The sequence below is a fragment of the Sander vitreus genome, chromosome 7 (genome assembly GCF_031162955.1).
Source record: "Sander vitreus isolate 19-12246 chromosome 7, sanVit1, whole genome shotgun sequence".
In the NCBI taxonomy this organism is placed as follows: Eukaryota; Metazoa; Chordata; class Actinopteri; order Perciformes; family Percidae; genus Sander; species Sander vitreus.
The window spans coordinates 12099673-12125444 of NC_135861.1; the positions used below are offsets into that span (position 1 = coordinate 12099673).

General features: G+C 41.5%; 3 protein-coding genes across 4 annotated transcripts; 2 read left to right on the forward strand and 1 right to left on the reverse strand.

Moving 5' to 3' along the window:
- Positions 1 to 212: 212 nt before the first annotated feature.
- rprd1b (regulation of nuclear pre-mRNA domain containing 1B) lies at positions 213 to 10887 on the reverse strand. Of its 2 annotated transcripts, none has more exons than XM_078254634.1 (7): positions 10185 to 10887; positions 9135 to 9264; positions 8301 to 8434; positions 3999 to 4111; positions 3682 to 3808; positions 2955 to 3130; positions 213 to 1866 (listed from the first exon to the last, which is right to left on the reverse strand). In XM_078254634.1, the coding sequence occupies exons 1-7, from the start codon at positions 10333 to 10335 to the stop codon at positions 1717 to 1719; spliced, it is 981 nt and encodes a 326-aa protein (XP_078110760.1). In that variant the 5' UTR covers positions 10336 to 10887; the 3' UTR covers positions 213 to 1716. The 2 variants fall into 2 exon arrangements, with proteins under 2 accessions (XP_078110760.1, XP_078110759.1); XM_078254633.1 differs by having other exon boundaries at positions 9132 to 9264.
- Positions 10888 to 16691: 5804 nt separating this feature from the next.
- Positions 16692 to 20278, forward strand: tas1r1 (taste receptor, type 1, member 1). The gene is made up of 6 exons (XM_078253860.1): positions 16692 to 16882; positions 17054 to 17375; positions 17495 to 18262; positions 18356 to 18574; positions 18936 to 19056; positions 19353 to 20278. The coding sequence occupies exons 1-6, from the start codon at positions 16692 to 16694 to the stop codon at positions 20276 to 20278; spliced, it is 2547 nt and encodes an 848-aa protein (XP_078109986.1).
- Positions 20279 to 23013: 2735 nt separating this feature from the next.
- Positions 23014 to 23622, forward strand: LOC144520264 (transcription factor HES-5-like). Its single transcript, XM_078253931.1, is given in 3 exon segments — positions 23014 to 23070; positions 23184 to 23555; positions 23557 to 23622. Coding segments are annotated over 3 exon segments (495 nt in total).
- Positions 23623 to 25772: the final 2150 nt, after the last annotated feature.

Consider the following 25772-nt stretch of genomic DNA (forward strand, 5'->3'; position numbering starts at 1 on the left):
AACAAACTGTTCCAAGATGATTTTGGGAAAAACTGTCACGTCCTGACCTTAATATCTCAATTAAGGGATTTGTAATGTGGTATGTCTCCTCATTAAAAAAAAAAAAAACCTGAGTAGGGGGGGCAGAGGTGAATTTGTTGCTGCTACCTTTTAGTACAAAAACAAATCATCACTAAACATCTACACAGAGGTCGGACTGAGCAATATGTATAAATTATTCATAATTTTAATATTGTAGGAAGTTAATATTGTGAATCATTAAAACACAAATTTCTTTAAAACCTGAATAGCTGGAAATGATGTCAGTCTATTTCACGTTACTTCCCATGTTTGTTTTTATACCAAAACGCATTGTCTGGTCAACTTATCTAGATATTTCTTTTTTTCCATATTGTCCAGCTCAACACACACTTAATAAAAAAAATTTAAAAACGTAATAATCTTTAATAAACTTTAGTTTTTAGATTTCTTACCTTTTTGCCCTCTAAAGCTGCCTACACATGTTCAGCAAAACCACTCTGCGCTGGGCGTTCCATTGTTTTCCTTTGGGGAGAGCGGTGCTATCCAACCAGGCGGAGCCGAGTGCTGTGTGTAAAGTATTTCAACTTTGACCTTGTTGCCGCTGACCTTTTATGGCACAACCAATTCCAGATGCAATGAAGACGTATACCTGCGCTGCGCTCACAATTCTACCGCGGATCATGTGTAAGCGGCTTTAGAAGATATAGTGAGCGTTAAGGTTTTATACAATTAAAAACCAGGTAGTTTGTTGGAAAGCAAACATTGTTTTGAATTGTTTCCTCAAACTTCCAGGATTTATTTGTAAAACTCAAACCTTGTCTAGTACATAATTACCATATTTCAAGCATCTGTTCAAAAGAATGTGTGAAAACAAACAGGAACTTTGCAATTCAAAGTTTTAGTCTGTAAATGAGAAAAACACTTGCAAATGGGGACACAAACTCCAGATCATATCTTTTGATTTTAACTATGAGGACAAAATTTAATCACCATCTCTATGAAGTGTTACTGAAAGGTGAGTGCTGACTAGCAGCTGTTGACCATGTTGTTTCATGAAGCAACCAAAAAGCAACATACACTGAACCTAATTTGATATCTTCTCTAATTTTACAAACACATCAAAACCGCCTAATGGGTCAACAAAAAGCCACCAACTGAAAAGCAAAAAATAAAACTAATGAATGGTAAATCCTCTTCACAGTGTAGTCACAATCTCTGAGAATTGTGAGAGCAAACGGCCCACCTTTGCTTACTGAATCCACAATATACCACACAGAAAGACCCGTCCTGACAGCAAACATTCATGTCTGTCTAAGTTTTGCTTCTTTACCCCGCCCCTCTTCTTAGATTACTGACATTTCCAGCATTAAAAAAATAATAAAAACAAATGGGAAACAAAGTCGTTCCAAGCTGGTGGAGTGGAATCGAGCAAGTGCTGGAAAAATCCAGGCTGACAGAGTCTCCGTTCTCCTCTGCAAAGCATTTTGATTTCACCAAACCTTGTTTTAAATGTCCCTTCCTCCCTCTTGTCCTGCAGGTTTGGTTAGCAGTTAGCAGGTGAGCTTGCTGCCGGGAGAGGTTTGACCACATGTGTCCTCGGGCTGGTGACAAAGCTGGAAGTTTTCTGTTAATCAAACACGGGGCTGGGTTTGGGTGGAGAGGGGCATCTGGCTAGGTTGTCTGGGCAAAGACCTCTCAGTCGGTAGAGAAGAGGTCTCCGGCTGACGGGAGCGGGGCCAGACCCCCGGTCACGTTGGGCAGGAGAGAGAGGTCAGGGAGACTCTGGATGTGGGACTTTAGCTCTTTCCTAACTTGGGTCACCCTCGCCAGTTTCTGCTTATATTCCTGCAGAGGAAACGACGACAGAGCACAGGTGTTAGCTAAAGATGATTACTCATTTACAAATTACAGTTATCGCAATATTCCTTCAAAATACCTTGTAACTGCAGCTTTCTGACAAGTTTGAAACACATTTTGGTGACAGAATGTGGCTTTAAAAGATAATTAAGGTGCAGTACAACTCGGGTCTTATTTACTTTGGCCATCATGTCTATGAGTTGTTATTATTATACTGTGCTCAAAGTCATTTCTGAAACCTGAAAACATGTATGTTAATACAAGCAGTCATATGATCAGAGAAGTTTCAAACAAGGTGATACACTCAACCACTTTATTTGGAGATTAAAAAGTGGATGCACCGGAAATGTCAGCAATAATCCCTGATTTCAAAAGAAGGTAAAAGGTGACCCAGGAAGTCTATAAACTGTGGTGGGTGTTACACAGTTTTTAGTTATGATTTTTGTTCTGACTGCTCGTGTTTCTTGCCCAGTCTGACTTCAGTGATGTTACCAAGTTTTCAGATGTCAGCAATTACTGGCGAGTACAACAATATTACAAAATGTAATCATGGCCAAAAGTAAAAAAATTGTAACTAGACCTAATTTATTAAATTAATAATTAAATCAGGTTGACGGTTCACTTGTGTTTCCATTCCATGATCACATTGGCTCTGACAAGCTGGGCGGTCACACATTCTGACAAATCTATGCTAAACGCTGTTTGACAGTGCTGACAAGTAAGGAGTTGTACATTCAAATACAAGCTGCATGAGGATTGCACAGTCCATTTTGTATTGTGTGTCAAGATTTTAAAAAAAACTAAGATTTGACTGCATTCAGATCTTTGCCATTTTAATAACACAGTCGACTGTCTGATTACCACCAGAGTGCTGACTTCTCAACAGAAGGACAGTTAATTAAAAACACCTTTAAATGGGGTTTCTTTCAGGAAATGAAAGTGCTCTGTTATATTTATTTCAAAAGTGACTGGACACTCATCATTAATTAGCCGAGGAGAAACTTTAAAACAAACAGATCTTTGTTTCAGTTCTCGGCATGCTGTCGACTGCTGTGTTTGTGTATGCGGTGCCTTGCCTCTAGTTTCTTCTCTCTCTCCATGAGCGCCTCCTTTTGGCTGCCGATGTATTCAGTCAGCATGCGGGCCAGCTGCCTGCGATCCTCCAGCTCTGCAGCCAGTCGGCCGTTGTACTCCGCAAGCAGCAAACACGCTTCATCCACCGTCTTCGAAAGCTTGTCTGCCGCCTCCTTGTCTAGATTGGTGCCAAAGTGGGTCGTTAAGGTCACAGAATATGCCATTTATTTTCATTTTCTTTATATACAGGGCTCTTTTTACGATGGTATATTTTGTCTCAATATTTATTTCTTTTTTATTTTATTTAGTAGTGTATATTTTCTAACATCACGTATAGGATATTGCTGTGTAAATGGAATAAAATTACTATCTGTAAGAAGCTAATTGCGAGCAACACCTGTTTAACAATTCTTAATTGTTTATATTTTACTTTCAACACTGTATGCATTGTTTTATTTAAGGTTCATCCCAGCTCAACTTATTTGACTTTCTATTGCTTGTGTGTGAATTTGTTTATTTTTTCAGAGCCTTATCATATTACTTTTGTTATTGCATTATCTATACATCTGATTTTAATGATGCGGAAATTGCATGAGAACAAGAGGCTATGTAAGGAATTTTAAAATATAAAAAATGAATAAAATGAATACAATTTAGCATGTTTTAATAACGTGGAAAAAAGAATACTGCAAATCCATGCTGAGAATAAGCTGAGCTCTCAGATCTTACCACTGATTTTCTCCAGCAGGGAAACGTCCTGTACTTCCTGCGGCAGCGAGGCAATCTTCTGACGAACTGCTGCGTCACCTGATGCAGCATTCTCCAAGTCCTGTAGGGCCTTCACCAGCTCCTCTGTCTGAAAGTGTGTGTCAAGAGTGTGTTTAAAGAGAATAGAGGGAGAAAGTTAACATGAGTCAAAGAGGAGGTTGAAGGTGCAGTAGGTAAGACTTATAAAACTAACTTTCTGTCAAAGAATAAGAAGGTAGGAAGGAAGGGTGAGAAACGAGAGCGAGAAGAACAACAAAAGCAGCGTAAAGGCCTCCTACCAGTTGAGTTGCAGAGATGTCCGAGTTGTGAGGGGAGGCGTGGTTTCTGTAGTCGTCATCTTCATCTTCTTCCTGGATCTTCTGATAGCTGCGTTTCACAGCCTTCTTCTCTTCTGCAAAGTCAAGTTTGGAGACCAAAACAGAAAAATCACCACATATTATCAATATCACTAAATGATGTAGTTTAACCTACATATTATACTATATATGAGACAACAGCATAAAACAAATTGGCCTCTTCAAAACACCAATAATTAAATGCAATTGTTTGCCTTTGTTTATGATCTTTTGAGTGTGAAAAGCTATTCCACTTGATTTAGCGTTTAGGTTATTCTGAAATTTTGCCAGAAGCAGAGGGAAAGTTATAGTAAAATGGCAGTTACGTCACCATTGAGCTATTTTTAAATTAAGTAATCAACACGCATCCCATGGGCCCACCACCTGTGGGAGGAACCGCTGGGGTCGGGTGCGCTGCCACATGGGTGGCAGTGAAGGTCAGGGGCCTTGACGGACCAGACCCGGGCAGCAGAGGCTGGCTCTGGGGACGTGGAATGTCACCTCTCTGTGGGGGAAGGAGCCGGAACTTGTGCTGGAGGTGGAGCGCTACCGGTTAGATCTGGTGGGGCTTACCTCTACGCACAGTCTTGGTTCTGGAACCATACTCCTGGATAGGGGTTGGACTCTTTTCTTCTCCGGAGTTGCCCAGGGTGTGAGGCGCCGGGCGGGTGTGGGGATACTCACAAGCCCCCGGCTGAGCGCCACTACGTTGGAGTTTAACCCGGTGGACGAGAGGGTCGCCTCCCTACGCCTGCGGGTTGTGGGGGGGGAAACTCTGACTGTTGTTTGTGCATATGCACCAAACAAGAGTTCAGAGTATTCGGCCTTCTTGGAGACCTTGAGTGGAGTCCTGCATGGGGCTCCAGTCGGGGACTCCATAGTTCTGCTGGGGGGGGACTTCAACGCGCACGTGGGTAATGATGGAGACACATGGAGAGGCGTGATTGGGAGGAACGGCCTCCCTGATCTAAACCAGAGTGGTTGTTTGTTGTTGGACTTCTGTGCTAGTCATGGATTGTCTATAACGAACACCATGTTCGAACATAGGGATGCTCATAAGTGTACTTGGTACCAGAGCACCCTAGGCCAAAGGTCAATGATCGATTTTATAATCGCTTCATCTGATCTGAGGCCATATGTTTTGGACACTGGGTGAAGAGAGGGGCGGAGTTGTCAACCGATCACCATCTGGTGGTGAATTGGGTCAGGGGTGGGGGAAGACTCTGGACAGACCTGGTAAGCCCAAACGGGTAGTGCGGGTAAATTGGGAACGCCTGGAGGAGGCCCCTGTCCGACAGACTTTCAATTCACACCCTCCGGGCGGAGCTTTTCGTGCATCCCTGTGGAGGCTGGGGGGGCATTGAACCCGAGTGGACAATGTTCAAAGTTTCCATTGCTGAAGCTGCGGTGAGGAGCTGTGGTCTTAGGGTCTAAGGTGCCTCAAGGGGCGGTAACCCACGAACACCGTGGTGGACACCGTGGTCAGGGAAGCCGTCCGACTGAAGAAGGAGTCTTTCCGGGATATGTTATCCCAGACGACTCCGGAGGCAGTTGCAAGGTACCGGCGGTCCCGAAGGGCTGCAGCCTCTGCCGTGAAAGAGGCAAAGCAGCGTGTGTGGGAGAAGTTCGGAGAAGACATGGAGAAGGACTTTCGGTCGGCACCAAGGTACTTCTGGAAAACCGTTCGCCACCTCAGGAGGGGGAAGCAGGGAACCATCCAAGCTGTGTACAGTAAGGATGGGACGCTGTTGACCTCAACTGAGGAGGTAATAGGGCGGTGGAAGGAGCACTTTGAGGAACTCCTAAATCCGACTAATACGCCCTCTATGGTAGAGGCAGAGCTGGAGGATGAGGGGGGATTGGCATCAATTTCCCTGGTGGTGGATGCTGAGGTAGTTAAACAACTCCACAGTGGCAAAGCCCCAGGAATTGATGAGATCCGTCCAGAAATGCTTAAAGCTCTGGGTGTGGAGGGGTTGTCTTGGTTGACACACCTCTTCAACATTGCGTGGAAGTCTGGGACGGTGCCTAAGGAGTGGCAGACCGTGGTGGTGGTCCCCCCTCCAAGTCTACTCCAAGGTGCTGGAAAGGAGGGTTCGGTCGATAGTCGAATCTCAGGTTGAAGAGGAACAATGCGGATTCCGTCCTGGTCGTGGAACAACGGACCAGATCTTTACTCTCGCAAGGATCCTGGAGGGAGCCTGGGAGTATGCCCAACCAGTCTACATGTGTTTTGTGGATCTGGAGAAGGCGTATGACCGGGTGCCCCGGGAGATACTGTGGAGGTGCTGCGGGAGTACGGGGTGAGGGGTCCCTTCTCAGGGCCATCCAATCCGGCTGTCTCGGCAGTAAGTCGGACTCGCTTTCAGGTGAGAGTTGGCCTCCGCCAGGGCTGCGCTTTGTCACCAATCCTGTTTGTAGTATTTATGGACAGGATATCGAGGCGTAGTCGGGGTGGAGAGGGGTTGCAGTTCGGTGGGCTGGGGATCTCATCGCTGCTTTTTGCAGATGATGTGGTCCTGATGGCATCATCGGCCTGTGACCTTCAGCACTCACTGGATCGGTTCGCAGCCGAGTGTGAAGCGGCTGGGATGAGGATCAGCACCTCTAAATCGGAGGCCATGGTTCTCAGCAGGAAACCGATGGAGTGCCTTCTCCAGGTAGGGAATGAGTCCTTACCCCAAGTGAAGGAGTTCAAGTACCTTGGGGTCTTGTTCGCGAGTGAGGGGACAATGGAGCGGGAGATTGGTCGGAGAATCGGCACAGCAGGTGCGGTATTACATTCAATTTATCGCACCGTTGTGACGAAAAGAGAGCTGAGCCAGAAGGCAAAGCTCTCAATCTACCGGTCAGTTTTTGTTCCTACCCTCACCTATGGTCATGAAGGCTGGGTCATGACCGAAAGAACAAGATCCAGGGTACAAGCGGCCGAAATGGGTTTCCTCAGGAGGGTAGCTGGCGTCTCCCTTAGAGATAGGGTGAGAAGCTCAGTTATCCGTGAGGAGCTCGGAGTAGAGCCGCTGCTCCTTTGCGTCGAAAGGAGCCAGTTGAGGTGGTTCGGGCATCTGGTAAGGATGCCCCCTGGGCGCCTCCCTAGGGAGGTGTTCCAGGCACGTCCAGCTGGGAGGAGGCCTCGGGGGAGACCCAGGACTAGGTGGAGGGATTATATCTCTAACCTGGCCTGGGAACGCCTCGGGATCCCCCAGTCGGAGCTGGTTAATGTGGCCCGGGAAAGGGAAGTTTGGGGTCCCCTGCTGGAGCTGCTACCCCCGCGACCCGACCCCGGATAAGCGGATGAAGATGGATGGAATCAACACGCAATTCCACCTCTAACAAAAGGGGAATCGTTAGGACTGTCAAAGTGTCCCACAATATGTAAACTAACACCATTACATTTTCAAGGATTTTTCTGCTACAATGTGTGTTATGGATCAGTATAAAAGGTTTGAAGCAACAAATACTAGGGGTTAGCGGATCAATACCTTAAAGTGCTCATATTATGCTTTTTGGCTTTTCCCCTGTCCTTTATTGTGTTGTATATCTTTTTTGTGCATGTTATAGGTTTACAAAGTGAAAAAGCCCAAAGTCCACCCCAAAGGGACTTACCATCTCCAACAGAAAACACTGTTCACAAACTGCTCCAAACAGCTCTATTGTAGTCCAGCCTTTACTTCCGTGACAAACGTGCGTCACTTTGTAACACTCGTTATACTGCTCGCCTAGGTGCTAGCATGGCACGCCCTCATACTTCTGACTGGCTGGTTGTCCTTACCTAGCTACTGCACATGTGCGACTCCCAATAAAGATGGAACAGAAGTGAGATGTCTCACTCTGTAGATAAAACAGAGAGCTCAACACACAGGGTGAAAAGAGGAGATGTAGCAATGTGTAATACAACAAAAATATGGTGTTTTTTGAAAATTAAACCATGTAAACCTATTTTTATATAATCTCTAAATACAATTATGAACCTGAAAATGAGCATAATATGAGTACTTTAAGTATCAGTACTACTGATACTTTATAGTGGTAATTAAAATATATTTCAAAGCAGCCTATTAATTCCCTACATGCTTATTCCATTAGCTGCTTTTAATAATAAAAAAGTATCAGTATTAGTGATCCTGTTCCTGATTTTACTTGGCATCAGATCAAAACCAAATTGTGTGGTATCACACACCCAATGACAAATACTGTACATATAAATGTAATGATGTAACAAACAAATGACCTAAGTCATCTAACCTGAAGGCCTGGGGCTGTTAGAGTCTTCTATGGCTAGTTTGAGCTGCTGAATGAAGTCTCCTCTGTAGAGGGCTCTCTCTTTCCAGATGTTCAGCAGTCTCTCCATGTGCTTTTTACAGCCCTCATCTGCTTCACTGCAGGAAGGTGGGACAGTAGAGTACAGTAGTAGAAGGAGAGAAGATTGATTAAAAAGATAATTTTTACACTTCAAAACATAGAAAAAACGGTGTTTCAAGAAAACGTAGCAAATTCCTCCCAACAACTTGGGTGTCGTGAAACAGTGTTTTGTTGCCAGACAACTGGACCAAATGTGTTATATTTACCCGTAGCCTATTGCTTTAGCCCATTTTAGTTTGAGAGACACCTAAGTCCCATTTGTAGAATTATTTGTAGTAAACAAAAAGGAAAAACTACAACAACCTTTAGCTGTAGAGGCAGGTTTCTAAAGGCTGTTTTATGCTTCTGCGTCAGCTCCACGCCGTAGCTACGGCCGTAGCTACACCGGTCTGAGGTTATTTGCGAGGTGTCTGCCAGCCAGTTTATGTTAGCAAGCAAACTTTAGCACAACTGCCCACAAAGTACTGCTTGCTGGCGAAGTGCTAATTTCTAAACGTTACTTACATATAAAAACTTTACAAACGGATAACCCCGTCAGGGGGGTTCGCGCCGACGCAGAGGGGTGTGCGGGGTTACGCCTTCGATTCGACGCAGAAGCATAAAACAGCCTTAAGTAGGACTACATTAAGATAATTAACTATTTCTCAAAAAGCAGCAAGCAACACACACACTTATTTGTAGCAGTCTGAAAGCATAGAGTGGTCACATCACAACTACCTGGCAACATGGGAGCAGGCATCGACGAGGACAGTCTCAAAGTCTTTGGTAAACTCGGGTCCTTTCTTCTTGCTGTTCTGGATGACATCGTTGGCCAGATACAGGAATGTCAGCTTCCTGGAGCTTTTAGCTGGAGGGTCACATAAAATCATGATATTTTCAAGATTTTAAAAAGAAAAAAACACTTTTACACTATATTGTCAAAAGTGATGGACAATGCACGCTAAATTAGTTTGCAATTAAGTTTAATGTATTATTGTATTAGTTTTCTTAAACCTACCTGTGTACTGTACTTAAGCAACTTATTTTCCAGTATGTTTTGTCATTATAGCAATAGTCATAGTGGAGGAACAGTTTTTTAGAGGAAGTCATGCCTCTTTACTAAAAAAGCAACAGGTTTCTGGTGTATGCTCTCCATCCTGATCTAGCTAGGTTCAACACATCTGAATCGTCACCTATCTCAGATCTGGTCAGCCATTCAAACAGAATACACCATCAATAATACCAAGACATGTCAACATGACCCGTTTTTAACTAAATGTGATGTGTTGCGTTTTATGGTGCCCTTTTCTTATCTTGTAGAATATGATGCATTGCTGTAGATTAAACTATCCAACAGAAGAGTTAAAATGAGGATAACCTTAAACATCTACAGCAGTCTGATGCAACATACACATTAATGCAAAAGTAATATGCATCCAGAAACATCATATGTATTAGCAAAACACTGACAGGGAACATTTTACTGCACAATGAGTACTTTAACTTTTGATACTTAACACATATTGCTGATAGTACTTACTGAATTACTTAAGTAAGGTTTTGAATGCAGGACTTTAGATTGTAGTTGATTATTTTCACAGTGTGGTATTAGTTTTACTTAAGGATATATTTCTCCACCACTGCTGTTAACTACAAGTTGTAGTAGATATCCTGGCACATTGATACATTACCTCAACTTTCACGTTACCAATATTGTGTTTTGTCGCACAAAATCAACAACATATATCAATATACGTTGCAGCAACAATCAGCACTGACAGTTCTCACCTTTTTTCAGCTCTCTGTGCCACACTTTGACGATGAGGCCCGAGTGTTTGCGGTGGTGGATGATCCACAGAGAGAGAGTCTGGACGCTCTGCTGCGAGCTGCTCAGCTCCGTCAGCTTCTTCTCCAGGGCCGACTCGGAGAAGGACGACATGCCGGTATAAGTGTGTGTTTCCCCGTGACCCGACTGACCCCGACCCGTTCTAAAGAAACTGAGCTCCGACCTAGTTTGGAGAAACTCGCAATGTCATCAAAACTGAAGTTGTGTCGCTAACCTGCAGACACGCAGCATCAAACTGCCTCCTGCCGCCCGCTCCACCTAACGTTACGTCTTAACGTTACGTTAGCTCGTTCTCTAACGGAATTATCGACCACATCTACTGAACAAACCTGAAAAGTGCGAGCTCGTTTATCAGCTGCTGTTTCCTCGCTGTCTGTAGTGTTTGTTTACAGCCACAGCTAACGTTAGCTAGCCTAGCTAAGCAGCCCAGTGCAGCCCTGGGCTAAGCCTGTGCGCTTTAACCCGGGTTAAAATAAACCGAGCTTCTGTAATATTCGTGCAGAGTATGTCTTTAGTACGCAAACAGATTAAACTAAACTGCTAAAGAGTGACGGTGAGATTCACAGTTTGTCTTTGCTTGTCTAATCAGGAATAGGATTCAAGATTCCTTCGAAAAAATGGCAGCTTGCACTTTCACCTCGACATGTGCGTCGCACAGCAGTGACGCAGGCAGAGCCTGGCACCCCATGGACAGCCAGCCCCTGTACCCTGTGGAGGCCTCTTAATACATCCATAGTGTATGCCTACTCGTGTATTATACAGTGGGGAGAACAAGTATTTGATACACTGCCGATTTTTGCAGGTTTTCCTACTTACAAAGCATGTAGAGGTCTGTAATTTTTATCATAGGTACACTTCAACCGTGAGAGACGGAATCTAAAACAAAAATCCAGAAAATCAAATTGTATGATTTTTAAATAATTAATTTGCATTTTATTGCATGACATAAGTATTTGATCACCTCCCAACCAGTAAGAATTCTGGCTCTCACAGACCTGTTAGTTTTTCTTTAAGAAGCCCTCCTGTTCTCCACTCATTACCTGTATTAACTGCACCTGTTTGAACTTGTTACCTGTATAAAAGACACCTGTCCACACTCTCAATCAAACAGACTCCAACCTCTCCACAATGGCCAAGACCAGAGAGCTGTGTAAAGACATCAGGGATACAATTGTAGACCTGCACAAGGCTGGGATGGGCTACAGGACAATAGGCAAGCAGCTTGGTGAGAAGGCAACAACTGTTGGCGCAATAATTAGAAAATGGAAGAAGTTCAAGATGACGGTCAATCTCCCTCGATCTGGGGCTCCATGCAAGATCTCACCTCGTGGGGCATTAATGATCATGAGGAAGGAGAGGGATCAGCCCAGAACTACACGGCAGGACCTGGTCAATGACCTGAAGAGAGCTGGGACCACAGTCTCAAAGAAAACCATTAGTAACATACTACGCCGTCATGGATTAAAATCCTGCAGCGCACACAAGGTCCCCCTGCTTAAGCCAGCACATGTCCAGGCATGTATCGCGAGATCTTGGCCAACAACTTCCTTCCCTCAGTAAGAGCATTGAAGCTGGGTCGTGGCTGGGTCTTCCAGCATGACAACGACCCGAAACACACAGCCAGGGCAACTAAGGAATGGCTCCGTAAGAAGCATCTCAAGGTCCTGGAGTGGCCTAGCCAGTCTCCAGACCAGAACCCAATAGACAATCTTTGGAGGGAGCTGAAAGTCCGTATTGCCCAGCGACAGCCCCGAAACCTGAAGGTCTGTAAGAAGGAGTGGGCCAAAATCCCTGCTGCAGTGTGTGTAAACCTGGTCAAGAACTACAGGAAACGTATGATCTCTGTAATTGCAAACAAAGGTTTCTGTACCAAATATTAAGTTCTGCTTTTCTGATGTATCAAATACTTATGTCATGCAATAAAATGCAAATGAATTACTTAAAAATCCTACAATGTGATTTTCTGGATTTTTGTTTTAGATTCTGTCACTCACAGTTGAAGAGTACCTATGATAAAAATTACAGACTTCTACATGCTTTGTAAGTGGGAAAACCTGCAAAATTGGCAGTGTATCAAATACTTGTTCTCCCCACTGTACATCAATACTACATGTACCCTCTACCAGATAATTTGAGAGGCTCTGCCTGTACCCAGGGATGGAAATATACAACTCTGTACCCCTGCATATAAGCATGCATATGTATAAGGGTATTCTCCAGACTAAAGAACTATTTCTTTCCTGCTGCCATCAGACTCCAAACAGCAGATAGGAGTTTATACTCATAACTGTTACATTCTTAATGTTGCACTATTTACATTTGCACTGTGTTACTGTTACTGTATTGTTACATATTATTATTGTTATTATTATTATTATTATTATTATTATTATTATTATTGCTTTATTTTTCACATGCTGCCTTTTAAAATTGTTTTATTTTTATTTTGTATATTGGTAGTATATATTGTAGATTTTACATTGTTCTGTGGACCGCACAGGAAGAATTTCATTGTACAGAGAAACATGTTTCCTTACTGTGCGTATGGCAACAAAACTTTGAACTTGAACCTGAACTCAAACCCCATCACATTTAAAACCTGTAATAAAAAATATTATTAAAATAAATAAAAACATTATGCAAACTTCAATATTATGCCTGATTATTAAGTAAGCCTTATTATTAAGTAAGCCTTATGTGTGCCATGTTATTTTGTTTTATTCATTTTCCTTGTTATGCATATTTCTGTACTGTACCAAATTATATAGTTGCTGGAATATTATGTTGATAATAAATGCACATTCTTTAACACTGAGCCAGAAGCAGGTCTCAACTGGTTTTGTGATTGATATACAGCAATGTTTTCAATAAAACTGGGAATTCTGTTAAAATTAAAAAGGAAAGATATTTTAGCTCAAATGAAATGTGTTTTATTGTAAATTTCATATTCTTATTGTGCATATATCACACACAAAGAGCAATGATGTTATATAATAGCATAATAATTCAATTCAATTTAAGTCTCCCTTAATATAAATATTTTTTTTTTCAGTTTACTCAATTGCAACCATTATTTATTTTCCATTCACTTATTTTTCTTTACTATTATTATCAAATATTCATTCATTTTAAATTATTATATTACTTATTTATGTACTCCAATTGAATGTGCAGGCTATACCATTATTTGCACAATAATGATATAGCTGCTGAAAGAAATGTTTGTTGATTGTTTAATAAAAAAACGCTGCAAAAACAGATTAAAGTTACTTTGTATTTGATGAAATATATATAAGTTAGATACTATAATGAAATATATATATATATATATATATATATATATATATATATATTATATATATACATATAGTTCATGGATATATCAATACAGTAGCTTGATTTATGAATTAGAAGCTAGAATTTAGTTTGTTCATTCTTTTGGTTACTTTTTCTTCTTCTTAATTAATAATATAATGGTTTGTTTAAACTTTTATTTTAACTTTTTTCATCATACTGTACCTGAATGCTGTATTGTTACATTAACCCTAAACAAAGTAATGAATTGATTATTTAAATAATTAGATATAACTTGACACTGATGATAAATTATATTTTTGATTGATGAACCTGAAACTATGATGCATTTGTTCATTATTTGCTCTTAAATTGTAAGTGAGTAAGTAAAGTTTATTTGTATAGCACCTTTCACAGATAAAATTCACAAAGTGCTTCACAATAAAATGCAATACAACACAAGAAGTCACAATACAAGCAAATTGAAATACAAATACAAACAGCCATAAAAGCCCCTCGACTAAGTAAAGGCCTGCTTGAACAGCAGAGTCTTCAGCTGCTTGTGTTTTAAATTGTGAGATTTACCTAGAGCAGAAATTGTCAGCAGCACACTTAGACTGCCCATAAGAGCGTTCACCATGACTGAACATTATTCTTCAATTACTTTAAAATCCTCAACAACAAATTGTAGAAACATTATAATTATAATGATTCCCTCTTTTAATAAATAATAGATCCTGACAATTGGAGGACTAAGAAATCTCCTGCTTTACTATTAAACCAATCACTGTAACATGTTACTGATTTCATCTATTTCTCATTAGAAAGATGTGTACAGGTAATCTGACACTGTTTGAGAAAACTTTCTGAAAGTCTCTTTCTGAAAATTTAATTTAAAATCAGATGCCTGACTTGCATGTTTTCATAGAAATGATCATAAAAGCAGTCACCAAGTACTTTTTATTTTTCAGGAAAGCTTAACAATGCAAATATTTGAACTCAAATCTGTGTGTTTGTACTGACTTGTACATTTACATGTCTATTTGCCTCCATAATGCTGTGGTTGACAAAATGCACAATATTCCTGTCAAAGCAATGGGTTTGGGTCCTGCACGCAGGTGAGTATCAGGCAAATTGTATGTTAGTACAACAGGTGTGTTTAACAAAATGAACCTCAAATGTCAACCAAAATGCAAATTCAGCTACACCTGCACAAACCTTTTCCTGGAGGACATTTTACAGTAAATTATCAACAAAAACACTAATTATTAACTAATGACATTAATGTTCCTTTCTAGTTTCCCAGTAAACCTTGCCAGTGAGTCAGCATGGACAACAGACCTTTTTCACAGCAAACATTTTGACTTGTCATAGCAGGAAAAGCAGATGTGATTTTTTGTTATGTCTTTATTTACACATGTAGAAATGAATAAAGAAGATACAATATATAAATTGCAAGGGAATGTGAAGGAGAAGCCCCCTCCAGGGGCTTGAAAAGTGGCATTCTCTTGGAAAACAATGACTCACTTCTATTTAAGGCAGGGTTGGTAACTATTTTCAATATACACTCTTTTTTATATATTGTTTGAAATTGTATTTACACCCCGACAGCAAAAAATAACTTATGGGCTCTGAAAAAAGAAGCGAAAAAGTTCCGTCATACTGCTGTAATCCTATGAAAACACCCACCACTCACGGCCTGTTACGAAAGACCCAATGAAATGTCTGCTTGCCCCACTGCGTGTACTCTACCCCTATGTGTACGAGCCTGAGCTCAATGCATTCATTTTATATTTATATGTTTTTTAAGATAAATCGAAATAAAGATATTCATTAATTCATAATATTAAATGTTGCTTATACCGGTGAATGATACATGAAGTAAAATTGGGGTCCTTTCTTTAAAGCAGCGAGGCAGCAGTGCTCGTGCATGTCTGTGTGGGACGGAGCCCTGAGGACATGATACTTTCAAATCTTGCAATCTTTTCAACATTACCAACCCTGCCTTTAAGTGTCCTAGTAAGCTGTACTAGTGAGGCAGCACACACTATACCAGGACCCTGAAACTAGCTCAGCTAAATGTAATTCAGTCATTTTTAATTTGATATTTTTAATCAGTCAATCAATTACACCTGTGCTTTACCTGTTATGAAAAGTGAAAATGTCTAATATGGAAAAGACTAATGGCGAGGGAATCTGGAGTCACATTTGATTTTACCACTGCTTCCTCTGTTTGTGAAAGACAGACCTTTTTTTTTTTTTACATGATGAGATATCAAAACATGCCCACCCACGTGGCCGGGTTGACTCAGTGGGTAGAGCAGGTGCACATATACAGAGAGGTTTATTCCTTGATGCAAAGGTCCAGCGTTCAAATCCAACCTGTGACCATTTCCTGCATGTCTTCCCCCTTTCTCACCTAGCTGTTCTGTCAAATTAAAGGCGGAAAAGCCCAAAAAATGATCTTAAAAAAAACATGACCACCCACCATATTTATTTAGAAATAGCCGAGTATCACTGCTGTTTGTGATTGTTTTTTATTTTTTATAACATATGCCTACTTGTTTCACACATTCATTTGTATCCAATAAGAGAGCGACAGAGAGCAGCTGGCAGACAAGCGTATGCAGACACATTGGTGTGCCGTTCATCTGCATATAGCATACTCTGCCCATGCTGCTAAGCCTGCGGTTGAAATTTGTGGCAGCAACAACAACAACAGCAACAACAACATCATCCACCATGCATTGAGGAAGTTATTCAGCGGATTGATGGGCGAGGTAAAAGCCTGTGTCACACCAATAAAATGAAATGAAAGGACAATGGCTAATGGGGAAACACCAACACTGACGTCATTACACTCTTCTGACCAATGGTGGAACTTCATCACTTAGTGACAGTGTTTTGGGGTTGTAGGGCTGATGCTATGGCCCAGCAGCTTTAATGAATGGAACACAAACAAATCTGACATGCAAATACTCTTCACTTAAGCAACAATCCCCGGAAAGATGCAAATGTGATCCTCTGATCCCTCCCTCTATCAATCCACACTTTCAGAAACAGGCCTAGATTCGTTTTGCAAACCTCACTGAGCTTCCACATGCTTCCACAGCAGCAGTGTGTGTGTGTGTGTGTGTGTGAGGTGGAGGTGAAGTATGGATCTGTCTGGTGCTGTGTTTCTTTCCTTAGGCTGTCTGATGCTGCAGTTCGCTGATGGGGAACTGGATTACATCTCTAAGGGACAGGGGATGCAGCTGCAGGGCAACTTCTCCATCGCTGGACTCTTTCCTCTTCACTACACAAAGGGACCAAGTGCTGCTTTGCCTGCATTGGGTCCATGCAATGAGTGAGTTAAACTACACAGTTAACTTCCAACTCCACTGATCAAATGTATCTCACTGGTGGTCTGGCTGTAAAATCAACCAAAATATTGTTATTTCTCTTTATAGTCTAGAGTTTTACTTCATATGTCTTAATTCATATTATTAATTCCCCTTTTACATGTTACCTTTTCTAGAGGTACACCCAACAAACATGGATTTCACCTATTGCAAGCCATGAGATTTGCTGTGGAAGAAATCAACAACAGCACCGGACCGCAGCCTCTTTTACCAGGGGTGAAGCTGGGCTACCAGCTTTACGACATCTGCTCTATACCAGCCAGTGTCCTGGCCACACTGGACCTGCTGAAGCAGCAGTATCAAAGCCCCTCTACACCTGAGACAGAGGGAGAGCCAAACTACAACAACAGTCAAACGGCAGTGGCTGTGATTGGGCCAGACAGCAGCAGCACATCTTTCACCCCCGCTGCTTTCCTCGGGGCCTATCTTGTACCACAAGTAAGTACTTACCTGGAAAGTTTAAATCATAGCCCTTGAATTACTGCTTATTTCACATGACATGAAAAGGCTTCCATAGAATGCAGAATCATTTCTCACATGCTCTTGCGTCATTTTAGATCTCTTATGAAGCATCAAATGAAATGCTGAGCAACAAGTTCATCTATCCAGCCTTTCTCCGCACAATCCCCAGCGACAAGAACCAGGTGGCAGCTATGATTCAGCTTCTGATCCGTTTCAACTGGACCTGGATCGCTCTCTTAGGCAGTGACAATGACTATGGCCTGCAGGGCATGCAGAGTCTGTCCCAGCAAGCACCAGACTATGGCATCTGCATTGCCTACCAAGGAATCATCCCCTCGTACAGCAATGACACAATCCAGATCATGAGGAACATGGTGGAAAGCATACTGACGACCAAAGTCAACACTATTGTGGTATTCTCCAGCAAGTCAAAACTCAAGGCCTTTTTCCCGTTTGTCATTGAGCGGAACGTGACAGGTAAGGTGTGGATTGGGTCAGAGGACTGGTCAGTGGCTACTCTCATATCAGGGATACCTGGGATCCACACCATCGGCACTGTGGTTGGCGTAGCCATCAAATCCGCAGCCATATTTGGTTTTGAGGAGTTTGAGAGAAAGGTAGTTAAGGCTTCAATGCAACACAGTGACACACAATTCTCCAATGTTACCATGAGCCCAGACAATGACTGTCTACAGAGCACTGACCTGTACAGCCTCGCCAGGAAGAAGTTTTCTCTGGAGGAATATGACATCACCTCCTCCTATAATGTGTATACAGCAGTGTATGCTGTAGCTCATGCTCTGCACCAAGCACTTGGTTGTGATTCTGGAGAGTGCCAAAGGAGGAGGGTGTATCCATGGGAGGTGAGCAGATATAAACTTTTTGCAAAGAAGAAAATCTCTTAGAACCACTTTGTTTGTTAGGCACTGATGTTTCCTTCTTCCTCTCAACCTCAGCTGCTCCCGTGGCTTAAGGAGGTGCGATTCTCCCTGCACAACACCTCTGTGTACTTCGACGTGAATGGTGACCCGCCCACAGGATATGACATTGTTTCCTGGGTTTGGAGGGGGACTGACTGGTCAGTCAGAGTGGTGGGCTCCTTCAGCCCAAATCCCATTACACTCACAGTGGATGCTGATCAAATTAAGTGGCACAACACAGGAAATCCAAAACCAGTACGACCTATTGAAGTATCTTGGAGTAAAGTGTTTGTGTGAAAAGCTTAAAACCTCTTTAGTTTCGGATCTAATATTGTGCAAATATGGTGCAACCATTAGTGAAAATCTGCCAAAGGGTTTATAAAATTATAAAATTATGAAAATGTAAGAAGAATTGTCCTGATTTCAAAGAGACCTGAGCACAATTACCCTGACTGAAATAAATTGTTTATTCAGCTGCCTACTCAATGTATTTTGAAAGGGAAATATTCCAACAGTAATAATAATAATCAGACACTGCAAATGAAAATGTTAATTCTATCCAATTAAATTAACGTTATATATTTTCTTTTTTTAACACTGTCGGTTGTGTTTATAGGTGCCCCTGTCCATCTGCTCTCCACCTTGCCTGAGAGGCCACAAGAAGCTGCTGACAGGGCAACACACATGCTGCTTCGACTGCCAGGCCTGCCCCTCTGCTACATTTCTCAATATAAGTGGTAACATAAAGACACACCAGAAAACTATTCTAAGTAAGAGGTGTTTGAAAATGACCATCACTCCAACACACTATTTTTCAGCTGTTGTGTGAGGTTGACCAGCAGGTTGCGCTAAGTACTCATACTATGTCCTGATGCAGGCGCTAAAGGGATGCAAGCCTCCTTTTTGAAAAGGGGCGCTGTGCCTAAACATGTCACAAATGCCTAAAAAAAAGGCAACATTTTCTCTTGATGACTCAACAATGTTAAATGTGAAATAGCCTAGCTTTTACATCTATGCTGTCTCTCTTCCTCAGAATCCACTACATGCCAGCCGTGTCTCCCGGAGGAGTGGGCTCCCCCGAAAAGCGAGCAGTGTCTGAACAGGACCGTCCTGCTGCTCGCCTGGGACGCCCCCCTCTCCATCGCCCTGCTCTTCTTTCTGGCCACCTGTCTTCTCATGACCTCCAGCTCCGCAATAATCCTCCTGCTCAACCTGAACACTCCCGTGGCCAAATCTGCTGGAGGCCGCACCTGCCTCCTGATGCTGGCAGCCCTGACTGCCGCTGCCATGAGCTCTTTGTGCCATTTTGGCCAGCCATCTCCTCTGGCTTGCATCCTCAAGCAGCCTCTATTCATCTTTAGCTTCACTGTGTGCCTGGCCTGCATCACTGTGCGCTCCCTCCAGGTCGTCTGCATTTTTAAATTTGCATCCAAGCTGCCGCCAGCCTATGACAAGTGGGCCAAAAAACACGGGCCAGAGTTTACCATTTTCCTGCTGTCCATTACCATCTTGCTCATTTCTGTGCTCCGTGTGGCCGTCAACAGTCCCCAGCCGTCCCAAGATCTCAACTTTTACAAGGACAGCATTGTGTTGGAGTGCAGTAACACACTCTCACCTGGTGCAGGCCTCGAGCTCGCTTATGTATCAGTGCTCAGCATCCTCTGCTTCTCTTTCAGCTACATGGGCAAAGACCTGCCAGCCAACTACAACGAGGCCAAGTGTGTGACCTTTAGCCTCATGGTGTACATGGTCTCCTGGATGAGCTTCTTCACCATCTACCTCATCAGCAGAGGCCCATTCACAATGGCTGCAAACGTGTTCGCCATACTCTTCAGCGTCCTGGCCTTCCTGGCGGGCTACTTCATGCCCAAAATTTATATTATTGTCCTGAGGCCGCAAATGAACACCACTGCCCATTTCCAGAACTGTATTCAAATGTATACCATGAGTAAACCATAAAGGTTGTAATTATTTCAGTTGGTGAGAATTAGTTGATGTATTGTATCATGCAGGAATAGCAGGTACAATAATAGAAATAAGGTGTCACTTTTATGTTTAAAAAGTTAATTGTATGTGTACATATATTTTTACTAGATTGGTCTCAGTAGGGGAAAAGAAAATAACTAAATTATAGTTATCTTTGTCTCTGTCTTTCTACGTTCATGATTTAATCACTATAGCCTAATACATTAGTCATTTAATTACTAGTTATAGCTCCAGTCATTTCTTATTCAGCTGAATCCAGGTCCCTTCATACAGCACTGTGTGATATAACCGACAAGCAAATTAAAAAGTAGGAGTCAATAAGCTTTTTCCACTGCAGACATTTTGACTTGTCATAGCAGAAAGAAACAAAGGTGTAATGAATAACATTAAGTTTGACTCTGTTCTACCAAGGTGGCCCATCCCCTATGCATGACAGTAAGTGTTTTTACATGCACATTTTGGTTATGATCAGATGTTCTGTATCCTAGTTCTGAGTTGCACATGTTAACATCATATCCTGATTTCAGAAAACAGGATAACCCCTAAACTGGTTTTGAGCTGGATACACTAGCTGGAGTACACCGATGGAAATCAGGACACTGTCGCAGGTTTTTGTTGCTACATAATATAGTGTCTGAGATGGTGAGTAATTAAGACACAAACTGCACAAAGATAACCAGACACCTGGATACTGTTATGATCATACAGGAATATGAATAACCAGGTTTCTCATGTTCCATGTAAACATCATATCAAACCAGGATACGACTCTGAGAGAATAAGGATATTAGTGTGTATGTAAACACACTGAATGAGCCATCATGCACAAATAAAGGACCCAGACACTTAAGCAACAAAATAGAATTCAGCCATCATTCATTTTATCGTTTTCACCTGTACTTTTCCTACTGTACCATGTCAAAATGTCTGCTGTGTCAGAATCATCCTTATTTAATATTTCTAAAACTTAGACTCTGATTTCCTTGCATTGATTCATAAACCAAACACTAAATGAAAGATACAGTTTACATCCCTTTAACACAGAGGACAGAAAAAAATCAAGCTGGCAGTCGGCTTCCACCATTAATTATTACATTTTATAAGTAGTGAAACTAACTGAATGGACATGTGTGTGCTGTTGGAGGAAATCAACTGTGCCCTTAGCAGCTGTTGTAGGGACTGTCCCACTAATACTGATGGTTGAAATGTCATTTTTCTGGGAAAAGAAAAACTGAATAAAATTGCCACTAGTGTGAGACCATTTCATGTTTCTGAGGAAGTTTCACTTGTTTCCAGAATATTCAAAACTGAAAATACTAGGACAAAAGCCTCACTAGTATCTATAAAATCAATTCTTGATTAACAAGTGTATGTCTTGTCTGTTTTTGTTGTTTTTGAGATTTTTTATCTTGTTAAGTGACCTGTAAAGCTTTTCTAGTTTATAAATGTCGGCTTCGGTCAACAAAACAAGTGATATGATCATATTTCCAAGGATCTGACAACAAGTGGCAGCTGGTCACAAAAAGAAAAGTTTTAGTATTGCACCATATCGTAACATCTCATTGCATATCAAATAAATGCACAATTGGTCTTCACACACACACACACACACACACACACACACACTGCAGAGTGCTGTTGGCTGTTGTTTGAGAGGAGAGATAAAAAGGCCTTTTGTGGCTGGGAGGTCAGCGCCATTGACCAGTAGATGTGTGAGTAGAGTCTGAGCTTGGTTTTCCCACAGTCTCTCTGTCCCCTCACGGATTAATACCCTCAGTCAACAATAGAAGTGTGCCATGGGTGAACAAGCAGGAGTTTTATTGTCAGCACACCAAGGACCAGAGCAATGTGCTGTGGGGAAGATCTCAGGAGTTTTATTTCACAAGCTTTCTGATCCATTGCAAGTATTATTCATCATAACACAATATATAAAACACGTGTTTCATCTTTTTCTCCAAAAGACTACAATAGGACAACCAAGATGTCCCATGATACAAACAAAAAAACTGAAGAACAAATCACAGTCTAGATGCCATTAAGACTGCAGGTTCAGTAGCATGGAATTTGTTGCTTATTTCAGTAATAATGCATTCATCAATTAAAGTCCTCACACCATTATTAGTTTATGTAAAATCATCTCATGTGTAATGAAACTTCATTTGTACGTAACTGTGGCCATAAAAGATAATTATGTGGTTTTTTTTTTACTTTTGGCAAAGGAGACCTATTATATAAGACCTATATAGAAATTCCAAACTAGTATAATACAAAGTTGAAGAAATATCTTAGTTCCACACTAGCATTACATCAATAATACCATGCTTACTTCCAATCCCTTTTCCCCTGATGCCACCAATGCATTCAATTCTGTTTAATTATTCCCTGGGAGCACATCAGGAGATATTGCCTGTGTTCCCCTGTGTAACTGGAGTGTGAGATAAGCAACAGCCTGATCAGAGACTGACAGCACATCATTCTCAGTCTTGATATATATCTTGGGAATGGTTTTTATCTCTACTGGTCAGCCTGTGATTGCTTCACCTCTAAGTTATTGATGTGTGTCCCCATTTGTTACAAACCCCAGCCCTGCCTGAGCCACATGGCTTTGTTATGCTAATGACTCACTATAAAATGAAGAGCGGCTCCTCCAGAGAGGTCAGAGCTTACAGTGTCATCCTGAAGGAGCTGCTAACATCACCTGCACAGACATGGCTCCCTGCTCTACTGTTCACCACATCAGGATCTCTGAGAAAGACAACATCAAAGTGAGTACTGGAGGGGATTTGAAGGGTTTTGCAACAGCTTGTAAAGTATGAATGTGTGATTGTTTATTACCGATTTGAATCATGAGCTTACCTACCTGTCTCTTCTTTCCCAGTTGAGAAAACCTGCTGTGGAGAAAATGCGCAGAGATCGCATCAACAGCTGCATCGAACAACTCAAGATCATTCTGGAGAAGGAGTTCCACAAGCAGGAGCCCAACTCCAAGCTGGAGAAAGCCGACATCCTGGAGATGACTGTGAGCTTCCTGAGGCAGCAACTGCAGACGGGCCTCTGTCAGAGCGATTACAACCAAAGCTATTCTCACTGCTGGAGTGACTCTGTACACCTACTGTCTGCTGGATCCAATGCAGAGGCTTCTGTCACTCCTCTGCAGGTCCTCCAGCAGCAGGAGCAGCAGCTCCATCAGACCCAGAGAGCCAGCAGCTACTCCCCAGTCTGCTCCCCCCTCAGACCCACCACGCTGCAGGGACAGCAGCAGCAGCAGCAGCAGCAGCAGCAGCAGCAGCAGAAGCCCCGTGTGGAGGCCTTGGTAGAGACTCTCTAAGACCTGAGGGGACTTTTCCTCACTATGTAGGAAATATATTTCCAGCCTGCTCACTCATGTGGTCACTGAGTGTTTTTAGTGTTTCATCATATTGATGAGAAGATACGTAAGAAGGATTCACACACTGGAGATCATTCAGCACACGTGCAACACTGCTTCTTTCAGTGAAATGATATCACAGTATATCCTCATGCCTCACAGTGAGGTTGTTATCAGTGTTTGTTCCTTTATGTAACTAAAAATATGTAAACTTGTTCTGAAGTTTAAAATGTATGTCAAATTATTAGAGTGGTTTACTGAACATAACTGCTGTGACTTATTTGCCTTTAATAAAGGAAGAAAGTATTTGACTAAATGCAGGTCACTTGTGTATGCTTTGCTTGTGTATTATTTTGTAATGCACTGTATTGTAAGTCAATGCTGTGTCTTGGAAATAGGATTTAAAAGTGAAACACATGCTTGCAAGTGTTTCTTTTAAAATTTAAAGAAAACATACAGTATTTTATTGAAATCCAAATTTAATTTTTCAAATTTATTTTGTTTTGATCTATTAATGTGAATGTAGTCTGTATGCTGTCAAAAAACAACATGTCTTTTAGGCATTAGTTAGTGTGTGTGTGTGTGTGTGTGTGTGTGTGTGTGTGTGTGTGTGTGTGTGTGTGTGTGTGTGTGTGTGTGTGTGTGTGTGTGTGTGCGTGTGTGCGTGTGTGTTTTTCATCTGATGTGATTCATGTGTTATTGGATGCTTTTTCCAAGCAGTGCCATCTGGGAGATCTTTGGGAAATGCAGATACAATTCATATTGCCATGTATAAATCTATAAATTCCAACTGATACTTTTTTAGTTTTTAGTCAAATATATTATTTGTACACAAGGCCACTCAAAACTTTGCTTGTGTTTCAATGCATAAACATGTTTTACAATTTCCGTGGGATGAGCTCTGTATTTAATACAGTTTGTACTATTCAAATAAATGCTGTCATGTTTCCTTATATATAAGGCTTGAATCAAAGGCGGGAATGTTTATATTACAGTGGTGGTTCTAGACCATTTCAAATGGAGGGGCCAGGCTGGGGCCACATGCGATTTTAGGGTGACTAAATATATAAAGCACAAGTGTTACTTAATACCAACCCTCCATAGATTTGGTTCTACAAAAGACTAACGATAAACATATAACAATAAACACAAGAATGCTCATTCAGTTTTAAACTACATTTTATTTTATTTATTACTGCACATGAATAATATCCTCTATTTGGGGATAAAGGTAGGGTTAAAAATGTATGAAAATATATTTGTCACAGTTAGGGAGGCCACAGGAGGGTCGAGGCTTAATATTATGGGGGCACTGGACACTTTTGCCCCATCAACCCCAAAAACAAATGCCACTGCTATATCAGTATTTTAAGTCAAAGCATGACGTTTAATCTGAGTATTATGTATGTGGAAACATTCTGATATCTCTTGCTTCCTAGGCCAAACATCACGTGAAACTGACAGTTTTAAAAAAAGGTTCATAATGAAAATTGGCCAAAAATGGAAAGGCATTATTAATGTGACAGGTTTATGTAATTCTCAAATAACAATACAAATATTTACGCTTGGTTCATTAAAATAAACAATCTGGAATCAGTGTTTTTTTAATGATTGTATCTTTTTATTGTTAATTGTCATACAAATCTTAGAAATGCATTTTAAGTGCCTAAATGTGATAGCAAAACAGCAATATCAACTAAAATGTTAATATGTACATCCATTTGCACAAATGCACAAACACACACACCATTATCATCATCCTCATGATCCTCATCCTCACATACAATTTGGCATAGATAATTCAAAAACACAAGAGAAATATTCTCAACAGCAGCTGTCAGTGTAACACAGTATGGCAGATACTGTTACTTCAAGCGGTCCAAAGATAAACTCCACTGGAGTAAACAGTCATTTCACAAAATTTGACAAAACCATTATCACTCAAAATCAACTTCCAGCTTTAAACTCAACGGAAAAGCAAACATCAAATGTGAATCAAAGTCAAAGCAGTACAACCTTCCAATAAGTGAGAGCCTTTGCTTTTACTACTTGTCCATCAATGTGATGAGACAATAATTAAACCCACCATGAGTGAGCAGG

What these genes read in the sequence shown, in the direction of transcription:
- rprd1b (XM_078254633.1), bottom strand. Translation starts at nt 10,335, where the DNA reads ATGTCGTCCTTCTCCGAGTCGGCCCTGGAGAAGAAGCTGACGGAGCTG. An exon ending in TGCTCCCATGTTGCCAGGTA is followed by an intron (nt 8,435 to 9,131) that starts GTTGTGATGTGA and finishes ACCTTCCTGCAG; the next exon opens with TGAAGCAGATGAGGGCTGTA. An exon ending in TAACAGCCCCAGGCCTTCAG is followed by an intron (nt 4,112 to 8,300) that starts GTTAGATGACTT and finishes TTGACTTTGCAG; the next exon opens with AAGAGAAGAAGGCTGTGAAA.
- tas1r1 (XM_078253860.1), top strand. Translation starts at nt 16,692, where the DNA reads ATGGATCTGTCTGGTGCTGTGTTTCTTTCCTTAGGCTGTCTGATGCTG. An exon ending in GCATTGGGTCCATGCAATGA is followed by an intron (nt 16,883 to 17,053) that starts GTGAGTTAAACT and finishes TACCTTTTCTAG; the next exon opens with AGGTACACCCAACAAACATG. An exon ending in TACATTTCTCAATATAAGTG is followed by an intron (nt 19,057 to 19,352) that starts GTAACATAAAGA and finishes TCTCTTCCTCAG; the next exon opens with AATCCACTACATGCCAGCCG.